This window comes from Lipophrys pholis, assembly GCF_963383615.2.
Source record: "Lipophrys pholis genome assembly, chromosome: 17".
Lineage (NCBI taxonomy): Eukaryota > Metazoa > Chordata > Actinopteri > Blenniiformes > Blenniidae > Lipophrys > Lipophrys pholis.
Window position 1 is genome coordinate 4904082 of NC_137643.1, and position 22172 is coordinate 4926253.

The 22172-nt window shown below is 39.5% G+C and overlaps 1 protein-coding gene across 7 annotated transcripts; it reads right to left on the bottom strand.

Annotated features, from left to right (window-relative positions):
* Window positions 1–5130: 5130 nt before the first annotated feature.
* rxrba (retinoid x receptor, beta a) lies at window positions 5131–21019 on the bottom strand. 7 transcript variants are annotated; one of them, XM_080484405.1, is made up of 13 exons: window positions 20721–20824; window positions 19802–19950; window positions 18100–18335; window positions 17404–17557; window positions 17077–17256; window positions 15527–15547; window positions 12877–13037; window positions 12523–12652; window positions 11719–11851; window positions 9559–9594; window positions 7373–7464; window positions 7150–7255; window positions 5131–6547 (listed from the first exon to the last, which is right to left on the bottom strand). In XM_080484405.1, exons 2-13 carry the CDS (start codon window positions 19815–19817, stop codon window positions 6400–6402), a joined length of 1413 nt encoding a protein of 470 aa, XP_080340531.1. In that variant the 5' UTR covers window positions 19818–19950; window positions 20721–20824; the 3' UTR covers window positions 5131–6399. The 7 variants fall into 7 exon arrangements, with proteins under 7 accessions (XP_080340531.1, XP_080340532.1, XP_080340533.1 ...); XM_080484406.1 differs by having other exon boundaries at window positions 20300–20812; XM_080484407.1 differs by lacking the exon at window positions 15527–15547 and having other exon boundaries at window positions 20721–20813.
* Window positions 21020–22172: the final 1153 nt, after the last annotated feature.

The window sequence follows — 22172 nt, forward strand, 5'->3', positions numbered from 1 at the left end:
AACACTCTCTTATGGGTCAAGATGTGCTAAGCAGACATGGAAGTAATATATTGCAATTTCAACCCCCCCAGAAGCTGTAATCTAGAGAGGAGGAGGGAGTAGGTGGAGCGACAGAGACCACGGCTGCTTAAGACTGGACAGGACAAAAGGTCAGTGCTCCCTCTAGAGGCTGAGAGGTGGGAGTGCAATGCCAGCGGTCACCTGGGGCCCTGGGGTCCTGCTGGACTGAGGAGCCCATCATTTCTCCAGGACACGGTGGGAGTCGAGTCCTTCCATCACATTGGAAATCAGGGGGGCGTTTACCGTGGAGCCTGAAGGAAATGAGGGGATTTGGGTAATTTACAACCAACAGGGTGTTTTCTTAAAATATGTTATTACATTAAAGTTGTTTTTAATGGGCATGTAAAAAAATGTATTCAAACCAAACAATTAAGACCTGAGGTAAAAGTGTTGCTTTAGGACTTAACAATAATAACACTTGTTTGTTTTATGATGTAATAAAAAACAATGAACACTTCTGGTACAGTATTAAAACCTTTACTTGGACATGATACAACAAACAGAAACAAGATTCAGAATTATTGACTGAAAAAATTATTCATATTTTCAATCCCCAAAGCACACAATAGTCAATCAGCTCCACATGTACAATGGAGTAGGATACAAACAGGACAGAGAACAGACACAAGCGAGGGAGAGGAAAACAAATTAAAAATAGGAGTGAAAGATTCCATTCTGACTTAACAGCTCTTGAATTTGTTTAATACTTTGTAATAAACAAAAAACGAATACTATAGATAGAAAAGGGGCAGATTGGGGGGAAAAAGGCAAAAAAACTGTGTGAAAGAGTTTAAAGTGAAACATAAACATTGAAGGAAGATTCTAGATCTACAGGAAAAAAAGGTTTTATTATTCTTCACATGGATCATCTCCGGATTCAGATTCCTGCCCTTCTCATCTCTCTGACCAAACTCTTCATAATTAACACCGACAACCACCTACTGCTGAAGGAGAGCACTCGTTCAGTTCACCCAACCAAGTTCAGTCAACGTAACCTGCTCAGACGTCTCCTGTGACGAGACCGGTTCGACCCATCAGCGGGTCAAAGCTGATGTTTTCAACTCTGAGTTCCTGTAAAGAAAAAGCACCAATGCACTGCTTACACACCTAAATGGATCCACACACTGAGCTACTTCTCTCCACTGACCAGTGCTCCCCTTTTCCACACAATCTTTGATTCCATTCGTATTTGGGTCTTCTTTAGTAAGCATTGCACCGGCCAAAGTCAGCGCACACCCTTTCACAACATAACATGATAGACACGTACTGGGGACTGAGTGGCCCTGCTTTCCAAAAATGGCCGCAAACAGCTTGGCAGTGATAAATAAACCAGTGAGGGTGGCATTTTCAAGACACTCGGCGCCTTACTGATCATAACACCTTAGGCCTTGGCTCTGGTGGGGCTCGAAAAATGCCGCCTGGTTGTCTAATCTATACATCGCTTCCTCTGTCTTCTGTGATCATAAAAAAAACAAAAAAACAACAACATTTCACCGAATGTCTTTATTTTCAAAGAGCCAGTAATTTCAAAATGTAACAATTGGCGACCACAACGCTGCCACACAGTAAAAAGGTCACAGCATGCGTCCGCCTCGAGTGCAACAACAAACATGTGAGGGCGGTGCGATTCAGCCGCCTCCCCCCCTCCGACGACCACAGATCGTTGCAGCTTTGAAGTCAAGTAAAGTAAGCAAAGAGGGCACACACGGCACCAAATCCCCTCGCCACAGCTCGCCAACACTTTGTCCAAAAGAAAAGCTTCACATCCGCTTTGAACAGTCCAAGAATCATAGGTTTATTTTACAAGTCCACTCCGACGCAAAGCCCAGTAATTTTCGGCCCGTGTGGGTGAGCGAATAAGCAACACCACGTCTGAAGAGACGCAGTGGCGAAGAGGGTGAAGCCAAAAGGAAGGAAGGAAGAAGTCTGGGGTGTGTTGATAACGCATCAGGTCAACAAGCTGGGTAATCACCTCGGTTGGCCCGGCGCCTTTTCCTGCACCCTTTCATTTCACTCAACCAGTTTACTCACCAGTGCTCAGCAAGTCAGAGCCAAAGCTACAGAATCTGCCAGTCAAAGAGGCGTAGCTGCAGACAGACTCCGTACACGTGTGCATAAAAACACACGTCACCACATAAACCCTATAGCAAACCCGCCCCCCCCTCTCAAAAAGAGGAAATACTCAACTATCAGTCAGCGCAAAGCTTGGCTCAAAAAAACTAAACAAAATAAAACAAAAACAAAAAGAAGCTGCACTGACTGAATAGCTTTTTCCGCAAAAAAAAAAAAAGAGGATCTCTTCATCTTGATGCTACACTGATAGCAAAATGTAAAGAACTGTAAATATGGCAAAGCAAAACTTAAATATGTCGCTACTAAATGGAGGGATGGGAATTATAAATGATTTCAACCCATTAATATTAACTCATGTAACAGACTATCTTTTTGTTTTTACAAATGTCAAAAAATACAACGCATATATTGCATGACAACTGTTCAACCATGTTACCACGATATGACTACACAAGTTGCATATTTTGACTTTGGAAAAAAAAAATAAAAATCACCACCAAAGATTGGTATCTACTCAGTCCGCTGTGTTTGACGTCAACAAGTGGACCCTGCAGCAGTTAACTGAATATTTAATCATTCCCATCCCAAGTTAGAAACACGGTGCAGTAGCAGCAGGCTTGAACATTCAACAGGGGAAGCTCCAAAAAGTGAAATCCTACAGAGAAAGGTTGAGATGTTATCCAACCACATGAGTATTCACGCATCCACGCCTTTTTAATTCTGCGGAAAAGCTTGAATTGTGTTGAACTCCCAGACGTCACTCCACAGCTCAAACCCTCCTCCGATCGCCAAACTCGACTTAGTCAAGATCACAGATCTCAAATCCCAGTGGCTGAAAGAACCATTTTCACTCAAGCCTCAAAAATGTATTGGCTCATCCAAACCAGCTCAAACCCACTAACACATTAAAACTGCACTACTACACAATACACACTACAAATATTCGGGCCACACCGTCACGTGCCTCTACGCCAACAAGTCAGTCAGCGACGGCGCTCGCTTTTCTCTGCATGTAGATTAATGGACATCTGGAGGCCACTCTGTCGAATTAATCAGGCAGATGTGGGGAGGGAGAACACCAAACTTTAAGGTTAGACCAACTTACTCACACGGTAAAACAATAACACCCGTCTTACAGGTCAACACCAGCCTCTTAGTCCACATCACATGGGGGAGGCCAAAGATCCTCTCTGAGAAGAAATATTTGGACTATCTGGAGGGCAGGAAGCTCGTTGCTCATTCGAGTTGAAGCAGCTGGCAGACCCTAAACCTCAGCAGCACTTTCAACGCCTCCACCGGTAACATTGCTTTCTAGTTCATAAAAAGAAAGAAAGAAAGAAAGAAAGAGAAAACTGTTAAGCTGTGTCACGTAGAAAACAAAATCTATTTAGTCACAGCCAAAAATTTACAAGTTCTTAGCTGGTATTGGTTTTGATTTTCCAGCGGTGGGAGTTTTAACTACAGGTTGTTGAGCTACCCCCCAAAAAAATCAAAGATAAAATTCGTGGGGTTTACATATTAAGCTAGAATGGAAAATAACTGATTTGTCTGTGTACTTGCATACTGAGTTTGCATTGATGTAAATGTGCAAGTCTTCATCTACAAGACCATATTAGTTAATTAGCACCTGGTCCAGTACAGCTGTACCTCCTCCCTGTAGAATGACACTGAAAAATGAGTTTGATTTCAGCAAATGTGCCGACGAAGAAGAAGGCTGAATAAATCTGAGAACGTCAACACACTTTTAAATGACTATACCAACAAAAGAAATGGTAATATATCTTTATGTGTACCCCAGTATTGCTCAACTTTGAGCGTGTGTCGACTATTTAATTCATAGCTTGTGTTGTATCTCCTGATCGTGCGGTAGCTGCATTTGACTTTTCACTGCGATGCTCGGATTCGGACGCTCGCAAATTTCAATCACAGTAAATGTCAACAAAATCCAGCCAATTACCAAGAACAACTGGAACAATAATGGCAGATGTTGGTGCAAAAGCAGCAGCGAGGTGTGGTTTGGCCCTGGGCTCAAAGACAGTTTCGTGGCAAGGTCAGTACATGGAAGGCAAGTCCAACATGGGTTTAACAGCAACAAAACAAAACAAACAAAAACAAACAAACAAAAACAAAAAACGATAGCTTTTGTTTGTTGGAGTCACATATTTTTACTTACTCACATGTGAACTGGAATTAACAATACATGACTCCCATGTTTTGGATTTTTTTTTTGTTGTTGTAATATTTACATCTACTGTACAAAAGTCGCAAGCACTGAGCCAAGACACACTGATTTAAGTCTTCAAAGCTGCAGGTAGTAGGTGTAGGATTTCCATTATTTGGCATCTTTTTGATTTCCTTTTTGCAAATACTGCATTACGACACACAAGGTTGCGTTTAACATTGGCGCAGTACTCATCTATTACCACCACCAGCAATGCACAAGCTACAATTATTGCAAAAACATCAAACGTCATACTGATTGACCACTATGCGAAATCTTGCCACTATCTAATAATTTCTGCCGGCTTTTATACTCTTCACCTTTGTCGCAGCTTTTTGTGTTGCACAAAAATATAGCTTTTTGTTTCTTGTTTTACAAGACAAGACATAGTGCAACAAAGCAAAGCCTCTTTAACTCCTGAAGTACACTGTAAAAACACACGGCTCAAATCTGGGTGGACGAAATAAGTATCACACTTATTTATTTACTCAACCTCTCTGAACAATACCCTACCACTCAAAATCAAAGTATTCTATTAGAAGATGTTGAGAGAGTTTATATAAAAAAAAACAACTAAACATTTTATTTCATGGCCAAAAGCCATAGATTTTTGGAACAATAAAACAACCTGTCAAGAATCAAAGATATTTTCCTGTGATTTATGTTCAACCAAACTCACTATACTGTTGGCAGCTATAGAAGTAGAGGTTAAAGTTTTGTTTTGATTTTGTTATCTTCTGTTCAAGAAGTCAATAGACTTTTTTTTTTTTTTCTTTAGCAACTTCAATAACAAATCATCAAATCTGTTAGGACAATAATGGAAGAAAAAAACCCTACACATAGTACCTTCAAGTTTATCTTAGGTGTTTGAGAGCAGATGGTCATTTCAAGGAAATGGCAACATTTACACAGTTACAACTCACAAAAGTGCATAAATGACCACCAGCAAAGGGAGGATTTGTGAAACAAATACTTTTTTTCTTGCCTACAGCTGTACTTTCTGCGAGCCTCAAGCTGCTCAAAATACCAACCATCTGCCAAAGTAGAGAAAAGGATCAAATAAGAACTAAAAAACGAAACAAAAAAAAAATTCAAGTCATTCTTCTTGTCTTACAAAGCCCGCTGTGCGCATCAGGGTGGGAGGGACTTAGTCTATCTGCTCAACACAAAGCGCTCCCAACCCTCTTTTCCTGGATTTCAATGCCTTGGAAAAAGCTCTCATTTCATGAGTACAGTACTTCAAAATAGAAACTCAAACAAGTTTCAGCATGAATATTCAAAAAGCATAAAATATTTCAATGTTGATGAGATTGAATGAGCTCGTTGGGTGGGCGTGTTTGCCCGTCTGTCACAGGATATTTCCTGACAATAAGAACAGACTGATCTTAGATAGTTGATTGAAATGCTATGATTTGAAGCTAAAAAAAATAAATCATACATGAACATCTAACCGGCTAGTGATGAATAAAATATACTAAGGTGCAGCGAGCAGTAACTAAGTAACCCAAGTGAAAACAGGGGAAGTACATCAGTTACACAGAAGCAATAACCCACTGCGCGATGAAGATGTGAAAACTGTAATCAAAATTAAGACATTATCTGAATCTGTGTGATATAAAAAAAAAGGGAAATATTCCTGCAGAAATATTCCCTATGGTGAAAAACCGACTGTTGGGAAAATAGGTTGTAAATGTTTGTGTATGGATGTTTGAATTACAGCTATACCGTTTGTTCCAAGCCATACTATCTGTGTTAGTTATACTGTGTGTGTGTGTGTGTGTGTGTGTGTGTGTGTGTGTGTGTGTGTGTGTGTGTGTGTGTGTGTGTGTGTGTGTGTGTGTGTGTGTGTGTGTGTGTGTGTGTGTGTGTGTGTGTGTGTGTGTGTGTGTGTGTGTGTGTGTTTGTGAAAAAGCTGGTGTGTAAAAACCAGCAGGTGCTGCAGTTAAATGAGCCCGGAGAAGAAGAGCCAGCGATCTGACACAGTGGGAGCTGTGTGAGTGATCCTGGTGTGTGTCGCGTCCTGACCGGACCGAGAACTGGATCTTCTAGGTGAGCTGATGAGGTGCCTCAAGCATTTCCATCAGGAAGGTGTCAATGGGCGTGTCACCAATCAGTTTAAAGAAGAAAAGGTGCTCCAGACACTTCAGACCGATGGAGCGCAGCGCTGGCAGCCGGAGGAGGAGCTTTGCAAACCTGGATAAGACAGGGGAAGAGGTGAGGAAGTTATTGGAGTCAGACGTCATCTGTGGTTTGTGTAAACATCTCAAATTCATGAATAAAATGCACAAATTCCTTAAATTATAAGCAGAGAGATTGGAACAAATCAAAGTATAAATACTTTATTATGGTTTTCAGGGGAGTTTACATTTTTGCATTTTCTAAATTGACTCCAGACATCTGAACAAAATAAAGCCATACATTTAATATCCTTGTGTCCAATATTATACATCACTGGCTCCAGAAACAAAATAAAGTGATGGATAAAAACAAACCTTTGGATGGCTTTTTTAACCAGCGTTAACTGCAACTATTTCTGAAAATACAAACTTGAACCAACGTTTTTACTTTCTACATAACTACATGTCACCCTACTTTAAAATTAAAAAATACTGGCTCGTGAGATCACAGTCTTCAGACATGCAACAGCAGGAATCCACTGCAAAAGCTTCTAACGACAGCTGTTGCATCACATGCACTGTGTGTGAAACTGAACGAGCAGAATATTACTTTTTGAATATCTGAGCTGCAGCAGTCAGTCTTAACAAAGGACCTGACATTTTGTTGATGTAGCCTACCTTCCCTGTTGATCGGGGTATTTGTGTTTGCAGTAAGCCTCGAGTGATGCATACACCCTCTCTCGAAGGAGCTCCACCTCGCTGGGGTTGGACAGACCCTTGGCGTCTTTGAGTGACAAAGGAAACAAACGTCATGATTATTCTCAGCATAACAATAAAAAAATTAAAAACATACTCCAGTTTTCCAGACACTGTGTACTTCACATCCAACACATCAGCAGACCTGGATTGAAGAGGATGATCGCTCGCAGGCAGCCCAGCTCTGTCTTGTCCATCTGCATGTCTCGCATCTTACTTACAAGCTCTGTCAAAACCCTGAAAAGAGAGGAGAGATATGCAGAAGGGAGTCCCATTTGGAGACGGTGTTATGAGGAGAAGAAGCATAGGAAAAGGTGAGAAGACAATCTGCAGTAGGAAACCAGTGAAAATAATAGAAGGAAAAAAATAAAAAAGGGTCGGAAGAACAAAGTAAGACCAAGAGAGAAACACCAGACTACTGATTATGGCCACTTCACAACAACTTTGTGCCCCAAATGAGTTTATTCTCTTGTGGTGCAGCTGGAATGGTAGATCTAAAGCAGTAACAAGAGCAAACACGAACTCACAAAAGAAAAAACAACTTGTACTGTTAACCTGGGTGTCAAACTGCTGTGTCTGGCTGTGGCTGGTTCAGCTTTTTACCTTCTGACAGTGAAATGATTCTTGTTTTTTTGTATCTTAATCATCAATCTTAAGGTAAACGTAATGAAAAGCATGCAGAAGGTCTTCAACGGCTGGAGAAGGAAAAGTCCAATTGTTTAATTTTTGGGGATTTTACTTTGTCCTGCTTCTGAACTGATGATTTTAGATTTGAGCACTAAGTAATTTAATTTCATGAGCCAGAGTTGCATTTAACATTTAATTACAAACTCACAATATCAAAACAAATGTTTTCACAATTAGAAATGCATCATAGCAACAAAACGTGTTCTTATTGACACCAACTAACACGACTCCAGGATTCAAAACCATTTCAGTTTCGGTGGCAGATTTTATAACATTTTATTTAAGTGTATGAATCTGAAAGGACCAACATAAAGCACGTCCGCTCTGAACTTCACATGCCAACTCTTTTCTGCTGATCCATGAGCTTGTGATTGTTCTTTGTGATGACAAGCAAGATACAAAATAGTCACGTAATAAAGAAAACTACCTCTTGTTTTTAAACAAGCTAATATTTTTTTTGTCATTTGTTTATATTTAGCTTAATGCTTTCCGAGCTGCGGCTTTGATGCATGTTTGCACATGGTCAAGTTATTCCTGGCAGCAGATTAGTGTTTCTCCACACTCTAATATCATCTGATGCAATGATGTTTTATTGAAGAGAGCATGCACAATGTCTATAGGCATATTGTGCAACGTAAACAAAAACAAAAAACAAAAAACAAAAAAAAACGGAATTGATTTTAAATAAGACAATCGAAAACTCTCACAAAGTTTTGAGTTTTGACAGATATGAATCAGCAAATTTCTGAAAGGGCTGCTTTTCATCCGGCAGGAAAATATCACACCAACACCTCACGCAACCATCTAAAACAAATAGCAAGGCATGTTAAACTGGGATTAATACCAGAATACAGACTTGTTTTTACCAACAGTTAAATACATTTTTATACAATATACCATCATTTTGTCTGAGATGGGTTGCCATGAGACACAAAGAGGTTTATTTTCAGCCATTAAATGTTTCCCTGCCAAGAAAATGCTTCGAGTGAAAGAGGGAAAAATAGCAGAGGCAGAGAAGTGATGACCATTAGGGACTGCTTCACAAATACTCCATCATCAGAAATGACTATCTGTTCTTAATGATGTGGATTCTGACGAGATATAAACCTGCAGATCAGCACCATATCAATGTTTTATACACATTAGCACCAAGGATAAAAGCTGTGTTTATATGAAGAGGAAAAAAAGAAATGTGATTTTTTGTTCATATTCTGCGTGTTGATCTTTGATGATTGAGTGTATTAATGATGAGGGACAATTTATACCTTCAAAAAGCCCCAAAGATAAATCTGAAAGCTAATTCAACTCGAGTAACATGTTTCCTCATACAACCACACGAGACCATGAAGTCCTGAGGAACACTGACTTGACAATGGCAGTCCGCACTTTTACCATTTGAAGGCATAACAGTATTTGGTAATAAAGAGGCGTAGTCATGGGGAAAGAGACTCTTCAGGCTTTTATATGAGTTCTATAAACATATTATGAATGCAGGTCACTGACTCATGGATGCCTTTGACATCTGTGTTCTGAAGCGAGAAACCGGCTGACGAAAATCATCAACCTATGAGATTCATTTTTACCCTTTGTTTCTGCTCAAAGAGGAGGGGTTCAAGAACAATGTTTGTGTAGTGGCGTGATTACCTGTCAAATATGGCCCCAACCTCGGCATTGTGCGCCCTGTGTATTCAATCACAATGTGTTATTACAACGTCATTACACAGTTCAATTGTCATGACAAAGTGCCGAGTTGTTTTTCTGAGCCCCTCAGATGTTTCGTTAGTCCAAGCTTGCACGTGATTTTACATGATGGATATATGCAGTACGACAAATTAATTCTGTATCTGGAAGGTGATGTGAAACAGTACTCATCATAAACCGTTAGGTTTAGCTCGGATCTTTATGACCGTATAAAGGAAACCTCTGGTTAACATGAGATCAAATTAATATGCTTTTACAAACTGTAATATTAGTATGAAATAAAATTAGTGGAAAGTAAATTACTGAAAACATTCAGAAAATAGTGATTAAGAATCTGTTCGGTGGGTGAAAAAACCCTCAAAATGTTATAGTCAAACATTAAAACACAAAAACTAAATACACTAACAAAGTTAACTTAACTGTTATTTTCCATTGTGTATAAATCAGAGGCTTGAAGTGCAAAGTACAACAATCAAAAACAAACTCACAACACATAAGACAAACCAATAATAATAGAAAAGCAGTTAGGAAAACACAAACAATCAGGGAACAATGGTGCCTAATAACTGGTGTTGTTATTGACGATGACGAGGAAAGTGTGAAAACAAAAGGAGGAAGTTAGCTTTCTTAAGCTGATTTGAGGTTGTGTTTTGCACTTCAATGCCTACCAAAGAAAGTGCTACCTCTGGTACTATGTTTCAAAGAAATGCTAATGCTGTGTTATATTACTTAAATCCTCCCTGATAAAATGAGGCTCGGTAGCTTCAAACAGATGCTGATGCCAAGCTGAAGTGGAAGCTTGCTGCTAAAAGAGAGCGGCGGTGCTGCGAGAAATGCAGAGGAAAATCATTGAACCATTTGCTATAAGCCCAGCTTCAACCCTCACTAGTAAACAAATTTAACCCTTAAAGCAATGTGATTACTGTGCAATTAACATTGAATTAACACGTTGTGATTTAACTGGCGTTTCATACTTTTAAAATCAGACCAAGTGGGGTTTTTTGTGTGTGATGAACAAAAGCATATGTATTAAAATATAAAAGTGAAGCACCTCACTGTATAAAACATCCCATTGCATACGCTAGCATTATTACAGCTAGTAATAATAAACAAAACATGGAACTTTGATGGTGAGTACAATGAAAAAAGAAGGTGAGGCCATGAGTCCCATCCCCTTCATTTTCCACTGAAGGTGAATTACGTAGTTTGAGATCTACAACTAACCAAGATAGTGAATCTGTGATAAGAATCATAATAGTAAAACAAATATTAATAATGTTAATCATTATTGTGATCTGCCTTCTGCTTGCAAATTACAGACGTTTTTTCAAATTGTATGTACTCGACAAAATCTGCTAAAAAAAGTGAATATTTCATGAGCTTCACTAAAGATCTCCTCACATTAGGGCATAAAAAAAGAACATTAAACTCTTGTACATACACATGGCCCAAGGCTTTTATGTCCCTCTGCAAAATTTTACACATTTACATCGACACTTGTAAAGGAAAATTCCTACGTTTTACTGACACGTTAGTATAATACGATTGCCAGTCACTATGAAATGATTCTTTGGTTGCTTTGCCATTGACTGTGTTGGTGCACATGCATTTATTTCTATAGATAAGCATTAATCACCAGCCTCCCTGGCATGCACCCTCGTCCTATAGGCAGCGATAAAGAAGCAAAGTCTCTCAGCCAATGCAAAACACAGCAGCTGCAGCCAACCAGAGAGCAGTACAGTAAATGATTATCAACAAAGTCAATCAACCTGATTAGGTGTGGTTTAAAACACAGTGAGTGTGAAAGTAAATACAAAAAAGAAATGCATAGTTTTACATTCTTGATAAAGGTTTCACAACTGATGTGGAATTCAAGAGAGCATTTCAGATTTGATCTGATATTTCAGTAGCAGTTTTTTGCTGGATTAACAGTAGATGATCCTACTAGTGTCAAATGGGATTATATGGGATTTTGAGGTGAAAAGAATTCTGAAAAATAATGTGCTGAACCCTTCCATTATGAGTTGCAAGTCCTTTCCGACCCACAAAAAGCCTTCAGTGAAGCGTGTCAGCCAAAGCTGCTTGTGTCAACACGAGTATTACCTGTCAAAGATGGCTCCCACACCTGCACTGTGGGCACTGTTCCTGTGGACATGCAGGCCCGTGGCCAGGAGGATGCCATCCTTCACTGAGATGGAACGATGGGAGAACGATGCAATCAGGAGTTCATTCCAACCTGTTGAAACGTTGGCGTTAGAATCAGGAGATCAGATTGTTTGCACATTCACATTACAAATTTTTGCTAGTGGTCCACCCTGGTTAATTGACAATCTGCTATTAACAAATAACTATTATTACATTAAATTGTGATTATATCGTAGTCATACACCATATACTAGGAAGCTGTAGTTAAAGCAATGTAAAAGGGCAGTGCAACATTAGATATTGTCAACTACTGCAATTGCAAAGTGACATCAAAATAAGTCTTATGATGTTTATCATATTGTACCGTTTCCCTTGTGGAAATGTCTTTACTGACTTGACCCATATTGTTGAGTAAGTCTTTTGAGATGGCTATATTGTACATGTTGATATTGCGATGATGATAAAATCATGATGTGTAACCTGAATGAGTAGGGGTAGATTTCTTTTTTTTTTTTTTTTAAAGGTTCATTTGAAATAAATTAATAAATAAATGAATAATTCAGAAACTTGACTATTTATTGATGTTGATGTCTTAGATAAGCATAAAAAGGCACAAAAATTGGCATTTGCTTCAATAAGAGTTAGTCATATTCAAAGTCGTCTCTCATATACATGCATTTTTGAAATCAACATGGCTCAAGTTTTAGCAGGTGATGAATTTATAAGCAAAATTCCCGTCCTCTTGTCTGTAGGACTCTTTACCTGCACGTAGCAAGATGACCTGATCGTCCAGGGGCAGTTCAGAGAAGTGAGGGATCCTCTTGGCCCACTCTACCAGAGTGAAGAGCTGCTTGTCTGCTGCCTGACAGATGTTGGTGACAGGATCGTTGGGCTGAAACAAGGAGATTCACAGTATTATAGGTAAGGGTTCTATGAAAGCTGTAAAGGCAAAGATCTGTCAACATGCATCAAGTTGGACTATGAACAAAAACCTGAAAACAAACAAGAAGCACAATCATGCAATGCCATCATTTGTTCTCAATGCATTTCAAAAGCAAGGTTGTGATGAAATTTCATCGTGAACAAGGCACTTTCAAAGACACCTGGACTACTCACCGAACTACCACCTGAACTTCCATCAGCATGGAGCTCAGTCTTCTGCTCCACGGCCATCTCTGCTTCTAAAATCTTCTCCACCGGCATTTCCTCATTTACTGCACTGGTCGATTCAACCTCGCCATCTCGATCTTTATTCCTCTGTCGCTCCTCTTGAACAGCTGCAGGGTGGAGAATACGGGTGGGCAGAGAGGAAAACCGGAGGGAACAATAAAGGACAAGAAAGGAAGGAAGAGAGAGAAAGAGTGCAGAAATCAAAAAAATTGTGTTGGTGTTTAAGATGGGTAATAGGATGTAAATTTACAAGAAATGCAGCAAAAGTAAAGGAATGTATGAGTTAACAGTTTGTATGGACAGATAATAGAGACGGATAGAACAATTAACAGAAACAAATGTGCAAACAGACAGTGGATGAAGTGAAAACAGCACAAACGATTGAGGAACATGTGGATAGTGAAAAGAAGTGTTGCAGAAAAAGAAAAGTGGATAAAAATGGAACCACAACAAAGAAAAGAAAAGCTCAAAAACAAGTAGCGGGAGAGAAGAGACACAAGCATGTACAATTCATTTCAAACTAATACCTCACAATATGTCCCGACTGTTTCTATACACAGTAAGTGCATAAACAGAGTGACATCATATACAAAATAACCATTTCATAACTATTTGAAAACAATTTCAACATAAATTACAATGAAATAAAATACCAGTGATCTGGGTGACTGAATTATCACACATTTGTCCGAAAAGAATTTGTCAGTTAGTTTTTCCATTTCTAAATGATAATCATATTATGGAAGATGAAACCATCCAAAGTTAATATTGCTCCTAATTGAAGTTTCTATTTTCTTGACATTAAAAACAAATGTAAGCAAAAGAGGAAACTAGTACCCAATCAAAAATATGATCATTTTTGATTTGTTTTTTTGTGTTTCCAGTTCTGGGAAAACAAAGGTAAATTCACTAAGTTGGTATTGTGTATATTGCAAATCACTTGCAGTCAAACATTAAGACCATTTCTTCAGACTAAATTCCATCATCTTGGATAGAATTTAGTCTCCAGTTACCTGCTAAAAGCACCTAGAAGTGACTGCGTTGTATTTGGTGCTATATAAATAAAGTTGAATTGAATTGAATTACCTGGTTTGAACCAAGATATTGATTCAGAAAATAAATTTCTATTGACATTCAATTGGCCTTGTACACACACACAAGCATTTCTTACATTAGACACAAACAGGTAATAAACCTGTGAGGTCTGACACTCAACTAGTGTCTAACTTCTATAAGTTGTTTGAGTGGGGTCATTTTAATACCCTATTTTTTATCTTTAAAGAATGAATGTCAGATAAAACTCTAAGACAACTAATCCTAACTGTTACAAGCAGTTGGTTCCCATTTTATGTGAACCACAGCAGAATTACTTTGAAAACAGACTGTTGCTTTTGTGATGAGCACTGCTGCTTCAGATGATTCACAAACAATCATGCAGTGTGCCCAGAGCTTGTCCAAGAGTGTTTTGTTGTCAGTCAGTATGACAGATAGGCTCATAGAAAGACTGATATTGTACTGAAGTATATTTTTCTATGTAGCCACGTTACATTTAAAAACTTATAATCACATAATATGTACACAGATATATTAGCAAACTAATCAGACCCGAGAAACCTAACTATCACTTTCGGATTTGTTTGAGGTTACCAGGGAAGCATTCATTTCATCATGTGTTTATTTCTGAGATTGTGGTTTGTAGCGGTAATAAGCAAGAGTTGTTTAGATTAAAAAGAAGTGTTACTTGAAGGACATCTCATTCAATTGCAGTATGAGGGTCTCAATAGTACAATTTATTCACAATATAATCGGAAGATTATTTTGAGCACCAAGAGCTTGATCAAAAACTGATTCCAGAAGTGTTTGTAAACTGATTGTCTGTGCTTTCTTAATTAAGTTGATCTCAAATAGGTCAACAATGAATTTAGGCCTCTATCCAAATTCCATCTTCTATACCCACTTTACCTAGACTAGTGTTCTGGTGAGCGTCTTCCAGTCAACACTGGGTGAAAGGTAGGGTGCAACGCAGACAGGTTACAGTCCGAAGTATAAAACTGGAGTATGAGCACTCAACACCAAGCAAACAAAGCAAGAGGTGTTTCTATTCTAGACTAATAGTACCAACAATGTGCTGTTTCTTTTCTGTGTGTAACTGTGGCTAAAAATGTATAAAGGTCTAATGGGAGACTACCACCCTAACACTAACATAAAAAAAATCTGTATGAAATTTAAATTCCTCTTCAACAAAGCTCTAAGTATCCTTTAGCAACTACTTCAATGATTCAATGCAACTTCTCTCTGGCTGAAACTGTGGCTTCACTAGCCCTGCAGATGGCAGTAAACAATAAGTAACTTTTAAATAAAGTAAGGTGATGATTAAAAGAAGTGTGCGTAGTCAGCGATATTTCCTTTTAACCATAAAGGGTAACAACACATGGGGAAGTAATTTAAGACCGGCACTGGTCCACCTCTGAGCACTGGCAAGAGGGAATGGAAAAATATTTTAAACTAGCTCCGTCTAATTGATAGGCAATGCAATATCTCTCTGCCTCTTGCTCACTCATACAGACACACACCCCTCCTTCCCTCTTCTCCTTACATCTGTCGTTCATCTTGGCCACTACAGAAGGAGGGAGGGGGAGAGAGAGAACGAGAGGAAACAAAAAGAGGAAGAGAGGGGGAAAGGGGTTAGTGTTTACAAGGCTCACCCACCCCCATCTCCCTCTCTACGACTCCTTACTCATTCTTTCTATCCTCTAAGCTACAGATCAGAAGCCGTTTTCAGACATGGAAAATGCAACAGTACAGCTATGTTCTATCCAGACATGGAAGACTTCACAACTTTATTCAGACATCAATCTTTTGTGGAAGGAACGTGCATTGTATATTTAAAATCTAACATGCTTGCAGGAGATACGATTGTTACATCATTTGTATAGGAGCATTAAAATCCTAAGTAATTTACCAGAGGTTAATTATTAGAATCAGACCATATGCCAGTCTTTTCTGAAATATATTCATACACTGCTGCTTCAGACAGACAAATGGTTCAAATCACAGATTTCTTCTTCTTTTTTTTTTTTTTTAAAAGAACAGCCTCTTTGAGTCATAAACAAGAGGGAAACGATAGCATCTAGTGTGCGTGTGATTTGTTTTGAACTGGGTTCAAAGTGACACTGAAATATCACAATGTCATAATATAAGACTGGAGGATCTAGCTCTTTAAGATGAACATAAAAATTTACAAAGATGACAAAACAATTGTCAAATTATGTTAAGTATTACTTTTAAAAGAAATCAGTGGTGTTAAAGATTTAGCTTGAGGGTTTTCAAAATACACAGAAAGCAGCTAAAGCAGGTGCCAGGAATGTCCCTCTCATCTGTGTTTTTTAGATCTATGATCACAGCAATTCAATTTAAGTCAGTAGTATTTTCAGCTACTTGGAGTTTTTGAAAGTATTTGCAAAGGTTCCTGCATCAACTGGAGACACCAGGCATGCTCCACTAGTTTATATAGCAACACACTGTACATTTGTCTGTTTGTTCACTTAGACTGCAAATGTCGATTTGATTGTGTCTAAAGTGCAGTGGACTCTGTACAGCTGGCTCAACCTTCCTCGAATGGAAGACAGTAATTGTAATTTGCACAGAAGGCTGAAGAGCAAAATGTGCTTTTCTGACTCCCACTTACAATATTGTGACTATGAGAAATCTCTACATTCTGTTCAGATTATTATAAGGGTAAAGACACACAAGTTAAACTGTGACAGGTGTACTACAGGTCCTCCTGTTATGTGCTGCAAAAGACCAATTCTGTTGTCCAAACTTCAGTTAAATAAGGCCACCACTTCTAAAGTGGATCAGAAAAGGACCTTGGAAAAAATACATCTCTCATGACTAGTAATAAAACAATGAAATGGTGACTGTAAAGCGGCTGGAAAACCATTGGTGGAGTTGTAGAAGTGAAGTAATGTAGTTTAAAAAGAGCTTCTCCAAACAAATAAAACAACTGTTCAACCGGTTTAAAAATGTGCTACTTTGTGCATAAAACTGTCAGTAGAGGCGTTATATGTGGCTAAGTTTAGGGGAGTTAAGTTCACAAAGGGACAGAAATAAGGAATTTACAGAATTTGTCTTCTGAGAGCTCACCTTCTCTCTTCATGCCCATAGCCAGGCACTTCTGATAGCGGCAGTACTGGCAGCGGTTCCTCTGTCTCTTATCCACCATACAGTCTTTACTGTCCCGACAGGTGTAGGTCAGGTCTTTTCTCACTGTTCTCTTGAAGAACCCTTTACAGCCTTCACAGCTGTAGACACCATAGTGCTTACCTGCACAATGAGGAAATGAAAGGGAAACGGATAAACATTTGGGAAAAATACAACTGAAGTATTTATTGTTTCATTCTAGAATTGCTATTGTACATGCGGCCCTCTAACCAACATCCTAATAGTTGGTACATCAAAAGCAACACTGACCAGAGGATCTATCCCCACAGATGGCACAAAGGCGTTTCTGGGAGAGCATCGGTCCTGGGCTGTGGGCCGACAGCTGCTTTAAGCCCAGCGGAGGCTTCACATCATCTGAGCTACTCACTGCATGGAGCCCCGACATGGACACCGTGGAGTTGATCTGAAACAATGACAGAAGACAGTGAAGACAATGACATTTGAAAGACACTGTCTCATAGTTTCTTCTTCACTTCCACAAGAATAAAGTAAATAGTTAAGATCATCACTGAGCGCACGCAGTAAACATAAGGTCACAGTGGGAGTCTGGTCTGAGCTCAATGTTTTCTAGTCTCTGACAAACTGGTGAGAACAAAAAAAAAATTAGGTTTTAAACAAAAAAAAATTTAAGTTTAGCGTATGTAGATTAATATTAGAACACAACATGGGAAGGAGCGTTAAACAAATCTTTAAATATATGTAAACTGTTCCCAACAATCATTACATAGATAAACTAGTAAAACAAAAACCACCTGATTAAAGACGACGTAGCTATGAAAACACAATGTATTAAAAGTGATCTATGAGATCATTGACTATCATTTTGTTGTATCAAGCAGCTCACACTACGAATTTTTCAAACACCAGTACCAGCAAATTAAAAAGTTTACTTAAAAACTTGGAAAACAAAGCAGATGGGACCCATGTTCAACAGTGGGATCTTACCTGGGGGCTGCTAATCGGGCCATAACCCACTGACGGTGTGCCAGGTAGGCAGGGTGACCCTAACGAAGAGCTGATGACGGAGAAGGGGGAACCGATGCTACTGATGGGGCTGTTGACTCCGGTGGTGGTGATGGGAGGGAGGGAGGTCATGGAAGCTGCAGCTGAGGGAACGAGAGGAGGCGAGCGTTGGCCTGATGGTGGGGAGGACACAGACGAGCTGTCCGGGCTGCGAGAATCTGCCAGGAGACGGCCAGAGGGAGATTTTCAGAATTGTTAATATCACGTAAAAAAATAGTTTTATAGGTGATGTTATATGTGAGATGTGTGTGGCATAGAGGACAAAGAGCTGAGTTCTTACAATAAAACGAACACGTGGAGCTATTTTTTTGGGGCATAAAACAGCACGAATGACAGTATATATAAATGGTATGAATAACCGTTTTTCATCTTAAAGGTTGAAGCCTGCAGTGCACCACAGATTTCTGATCTCATCGACAGTATTTTGCTCAGAAACAAAACCATCAGTGACGTGGTTCCGGTTCCATAAATCATCTCCTAAAGGCAATAGCGCAAAACAAACTTTCAAAGTAAAAGGGGGAAATCATTAAAACTAATATTCAGATAAGCATTTCACTCTCATGTTATTTCATTAGTTTTTGGCAAATCACGAGTTGACCGTGCCAAAAACACTGTCATGGTTTGCCATTACAGTCCATTTGTGGAAATGGAGGCTCAAACTGCCGATACCATAATGCATTTTAAGTTAAGAGCTATTAACAGATACACAAATCTCTGCATGACAGTATCATGAATTCAGACAAAGGTAGAAACACCAAGGTGTTAAAAATAACCAAAATTCTGTTGGTCTTTTAATTCTGCTAGGAATGTAATAGTACACAACACCACTTATTTCTTGCTCTATTCATCTTTATTTCAACACCTGGCCTCAAATAAGTGTTGAACTGAAAAATTGCATACACATTATAACTCCATCTAAAATTATGTAATTACACCTCAATGGACTCATTTGGGTTACTACATGACCAGCTTTTTATAATGTTCTTTATTTATGATTTTCCCCTTAATTGCTGCTGTCATGTTAAACCTATTTTTAACTGTGGTCACGAATTCAAAATTTTCTGGAATAACTGGTTTCTACTAAGAGAAATATGCATTGATCTGGTCTAGATATGTCAGTACTATATTCAGAGAATATCACCCAAGCCTGATTAACATAATCCTTTCTTTTTGATTTAGATTTTTTACTTTGCCTGGTGAAAACATTTGTATTTTGTGCATCCAACCTCTACAAAGGACAATTATGATAAAAGCAGGCATAAAAATAGAGTCCATTCTCCATGATGATTTCAGCAGTTAGGTGGGATAAATATGAGCATACATGGTATTATCTAAGAGCTGAACAGGTTAATATGTGATACATCCACTCTATGCAATCATAGAAATTATATTAAAATTAATTTTGCTTTAGAGGAATGTCAGTGAAATGATGACCCTTAAAAAAAAAAGGTAGTAAATACTAAACATTAATTGCTGTTTTATTTAACTGTTATAAGGTTTAGAGTTTTGATCACACCCAATTATTTAACCAATTCTAATTTACAAGTTGAAGTCAAACACTAGTTCCTAATGTTTTCTTCTCAACCGAGGCGGGCAGATAAATCTGTGTGATGTTTTGGCTCACCTCTACTGTCTCCCATGATGGTGGTTTGGACACCGGGACTGGCAGGCAGCTGCAAGCCGACGTGCTTCCGTCTCCGACAGCCCGCTGCTAAACTCTAGACCGCGGACTGAGGCCCGGGCCGGAGCCGTTTTGGGAAACCAAAAATGGGTCTGAAATTCCAGCACAAGGGAGAGCACCTTGTAAAAAATAATGCTGTGCCCACAGATTGCGCATCTGATCACAACATGCAGAACAAAGCCAACACCGAGCATATGAATAACACAGACGCGACGCACCCGTCTCCCCGTCCCGAAAAATTATCAGATAATTTGTGTATTTCGTGAATATTTTGGGGTTTTTTCAAGTAACGTTGCACTCCTGCGCTGCACGGCAGCCAGCTGCTCAGCTGATGCCAACACTGTCCTGACACAGGACGAGGCGTTGACGCAAGATTATCAAACTTTCACCAATTCACAGACGCCCAAAAATAAATAAATAAATACAAAATATGACTTGTACCGTCTTTGCGCAACGAAGTCAACAAATGTTGAGCTCAAGCGAGCAGTGACGACAGGCGATAACGTTAAGTACCCGAGCTAAGAGCTAACGCTCCAGGCTAACTCATGTCTGCGCCGCTCGGAAGCTTGCTATAAAAATGCAAATTAAAACTGCCGCTGCACGTACGGCTCACGATTCCGCTCACAGACTTTGCGAAAACGACGCGAAAAGCGCAAAACGCTGGCAGAACGAGCAAAGCGCCAAAGCTAGCACCACTTAGCCAGCTAAGTTAGCCGGCGTGCTATCGGCGCTCCGGGGAGGGAGGCGGGGGGCGCGAGCTGGAGGAGCCGGGACACCGCAGATCATCCTCCATCGCACCGCTCACACACTGTCCACATGACAACAACACACTCTCCGTGCAGATAAATAACACTTCACTGACGGTTTAGCGGCGCAGCTTCTTCGCATGAAAAGATGTGGCGACTAGGCCCCGAATGTGTGTGTATGTGTGTGTCTGCCTCTCCCCCCCCCCCCCCACTTTGCCTCGTCGTCAACCCTCCCTCCCCCTGAACGGATGAAAACATGATGATGATGATGATGATGATGATGATGATGATGGTGGTGGAGGATTTGGCTTAGTGCTCTCTTACAGTGGCATGCCGGGCCCCAGTCACCACAGAGCTGCATGCCGGCTTCCGGAGGCAGCGGGAGGGCCTTGCGGTCATGTCGCGCCTCACATGTGGCAGAGTGGGAGAGACGCAGCCAGAGCAGGAGGAGGTCAGGAGGTCAAGATAAGTTCAGCTCAGGATGGGAAAAAGGTTACTGGCGGACACTGGAGCGTCGGTGGGCCTGCAGCTCTGGAGAACACTTCAGGGTGAAATGTCCTGTGTGTGTGTCTTGCTTTCACCTGCCTCCCCATCAGGCTCACTGACACAAGTTAGTGTGATCCATTAAATGTGCCTGTATAAAGATTATATGGTTAGTTTGTCTTTTCTTTTTTTGTGTGTGTGTGATTTGTGGTGATTTCAAGATGCTTGGGATAATCCCTAAATGTTATTCATTCATTCATTAATGATTTATGCGCATAAACTCAGGATATCCCAGAATATTTGGTTTTAATATTAAATGAATGTATCATTTGATCAAAATGAACATTAATCCATCCATCTATCAATCCATTCATCCATCTATACCACTTCAAAAGCCATAATTATATTAAAATAAAAATGCCTTAAGTTTTTATTTATCATTTGTCACATGTAGAGAATTAACTTGCAGAACAATTAACTTTCAGAAGTATTAAATGTTTTGAGATGCACCTTAATGATGGGAAGGCCAAAGTATTAGACTCACAGATATAATGCAGTCTTACTCTGTAAACTACAGTTTCTCCTCTAGCTAAATTAAAATCTCTCTTATTGCCAACATAATGATTTTTTACTTTTTATTTTTTGCAAATATGCTTTGTAGCAGAGCTGCAGTGCTGGATTAAATTAGACTGTACAAGTCTTTAGAAATAAGGTACAGTGCTACAGAACGTCAATTCACCTTCTATTTACAAATAAGCTCACTGTGCTGATGTGACACCCCTCCCACTGTCAGGAAGGCCGTCCTAGAATGACACCCTGGAGGGAAAGAGGCTGGTTCGCACTGTGGCTTTGAAGAGATCAAATCTGGACCAGGAGTTTTTCTCTCTCCATTTTTCTGTTTACCCTTCTCACTGTTTAAAAATATGCATGAAGGCATAATTGTTGACTTTAAATTGTCCAGAGATAAAATTATAACCCTTCCTGATGGTCTGCGACTGCGTCACTCTGTGATGGTCTGGTAATCTGTCTGAGGTGTACTCTGACTTTCACCTAATGTCAGCTCACTCGGACATCATTAAGTATTT

Coding starts and splice junctions, on each gene's coding strand:
- rxrba (XM_080484405.1), bottom strand. Junction 17,558..18,099: donor GCCCGATTAGCAGCCCCCAG/GTAAGATCCCAC, acceptor TCATTGTTTCAG/ATCAACTCCACGGTGTCCAT. Junction 7,465..9,558: donor GTTGGGGCCATATTTGACAG/GTAATCACGCCA, acceptor CTCTCTTTTCAG/GGTTTTGACAGAGCTTGTAA.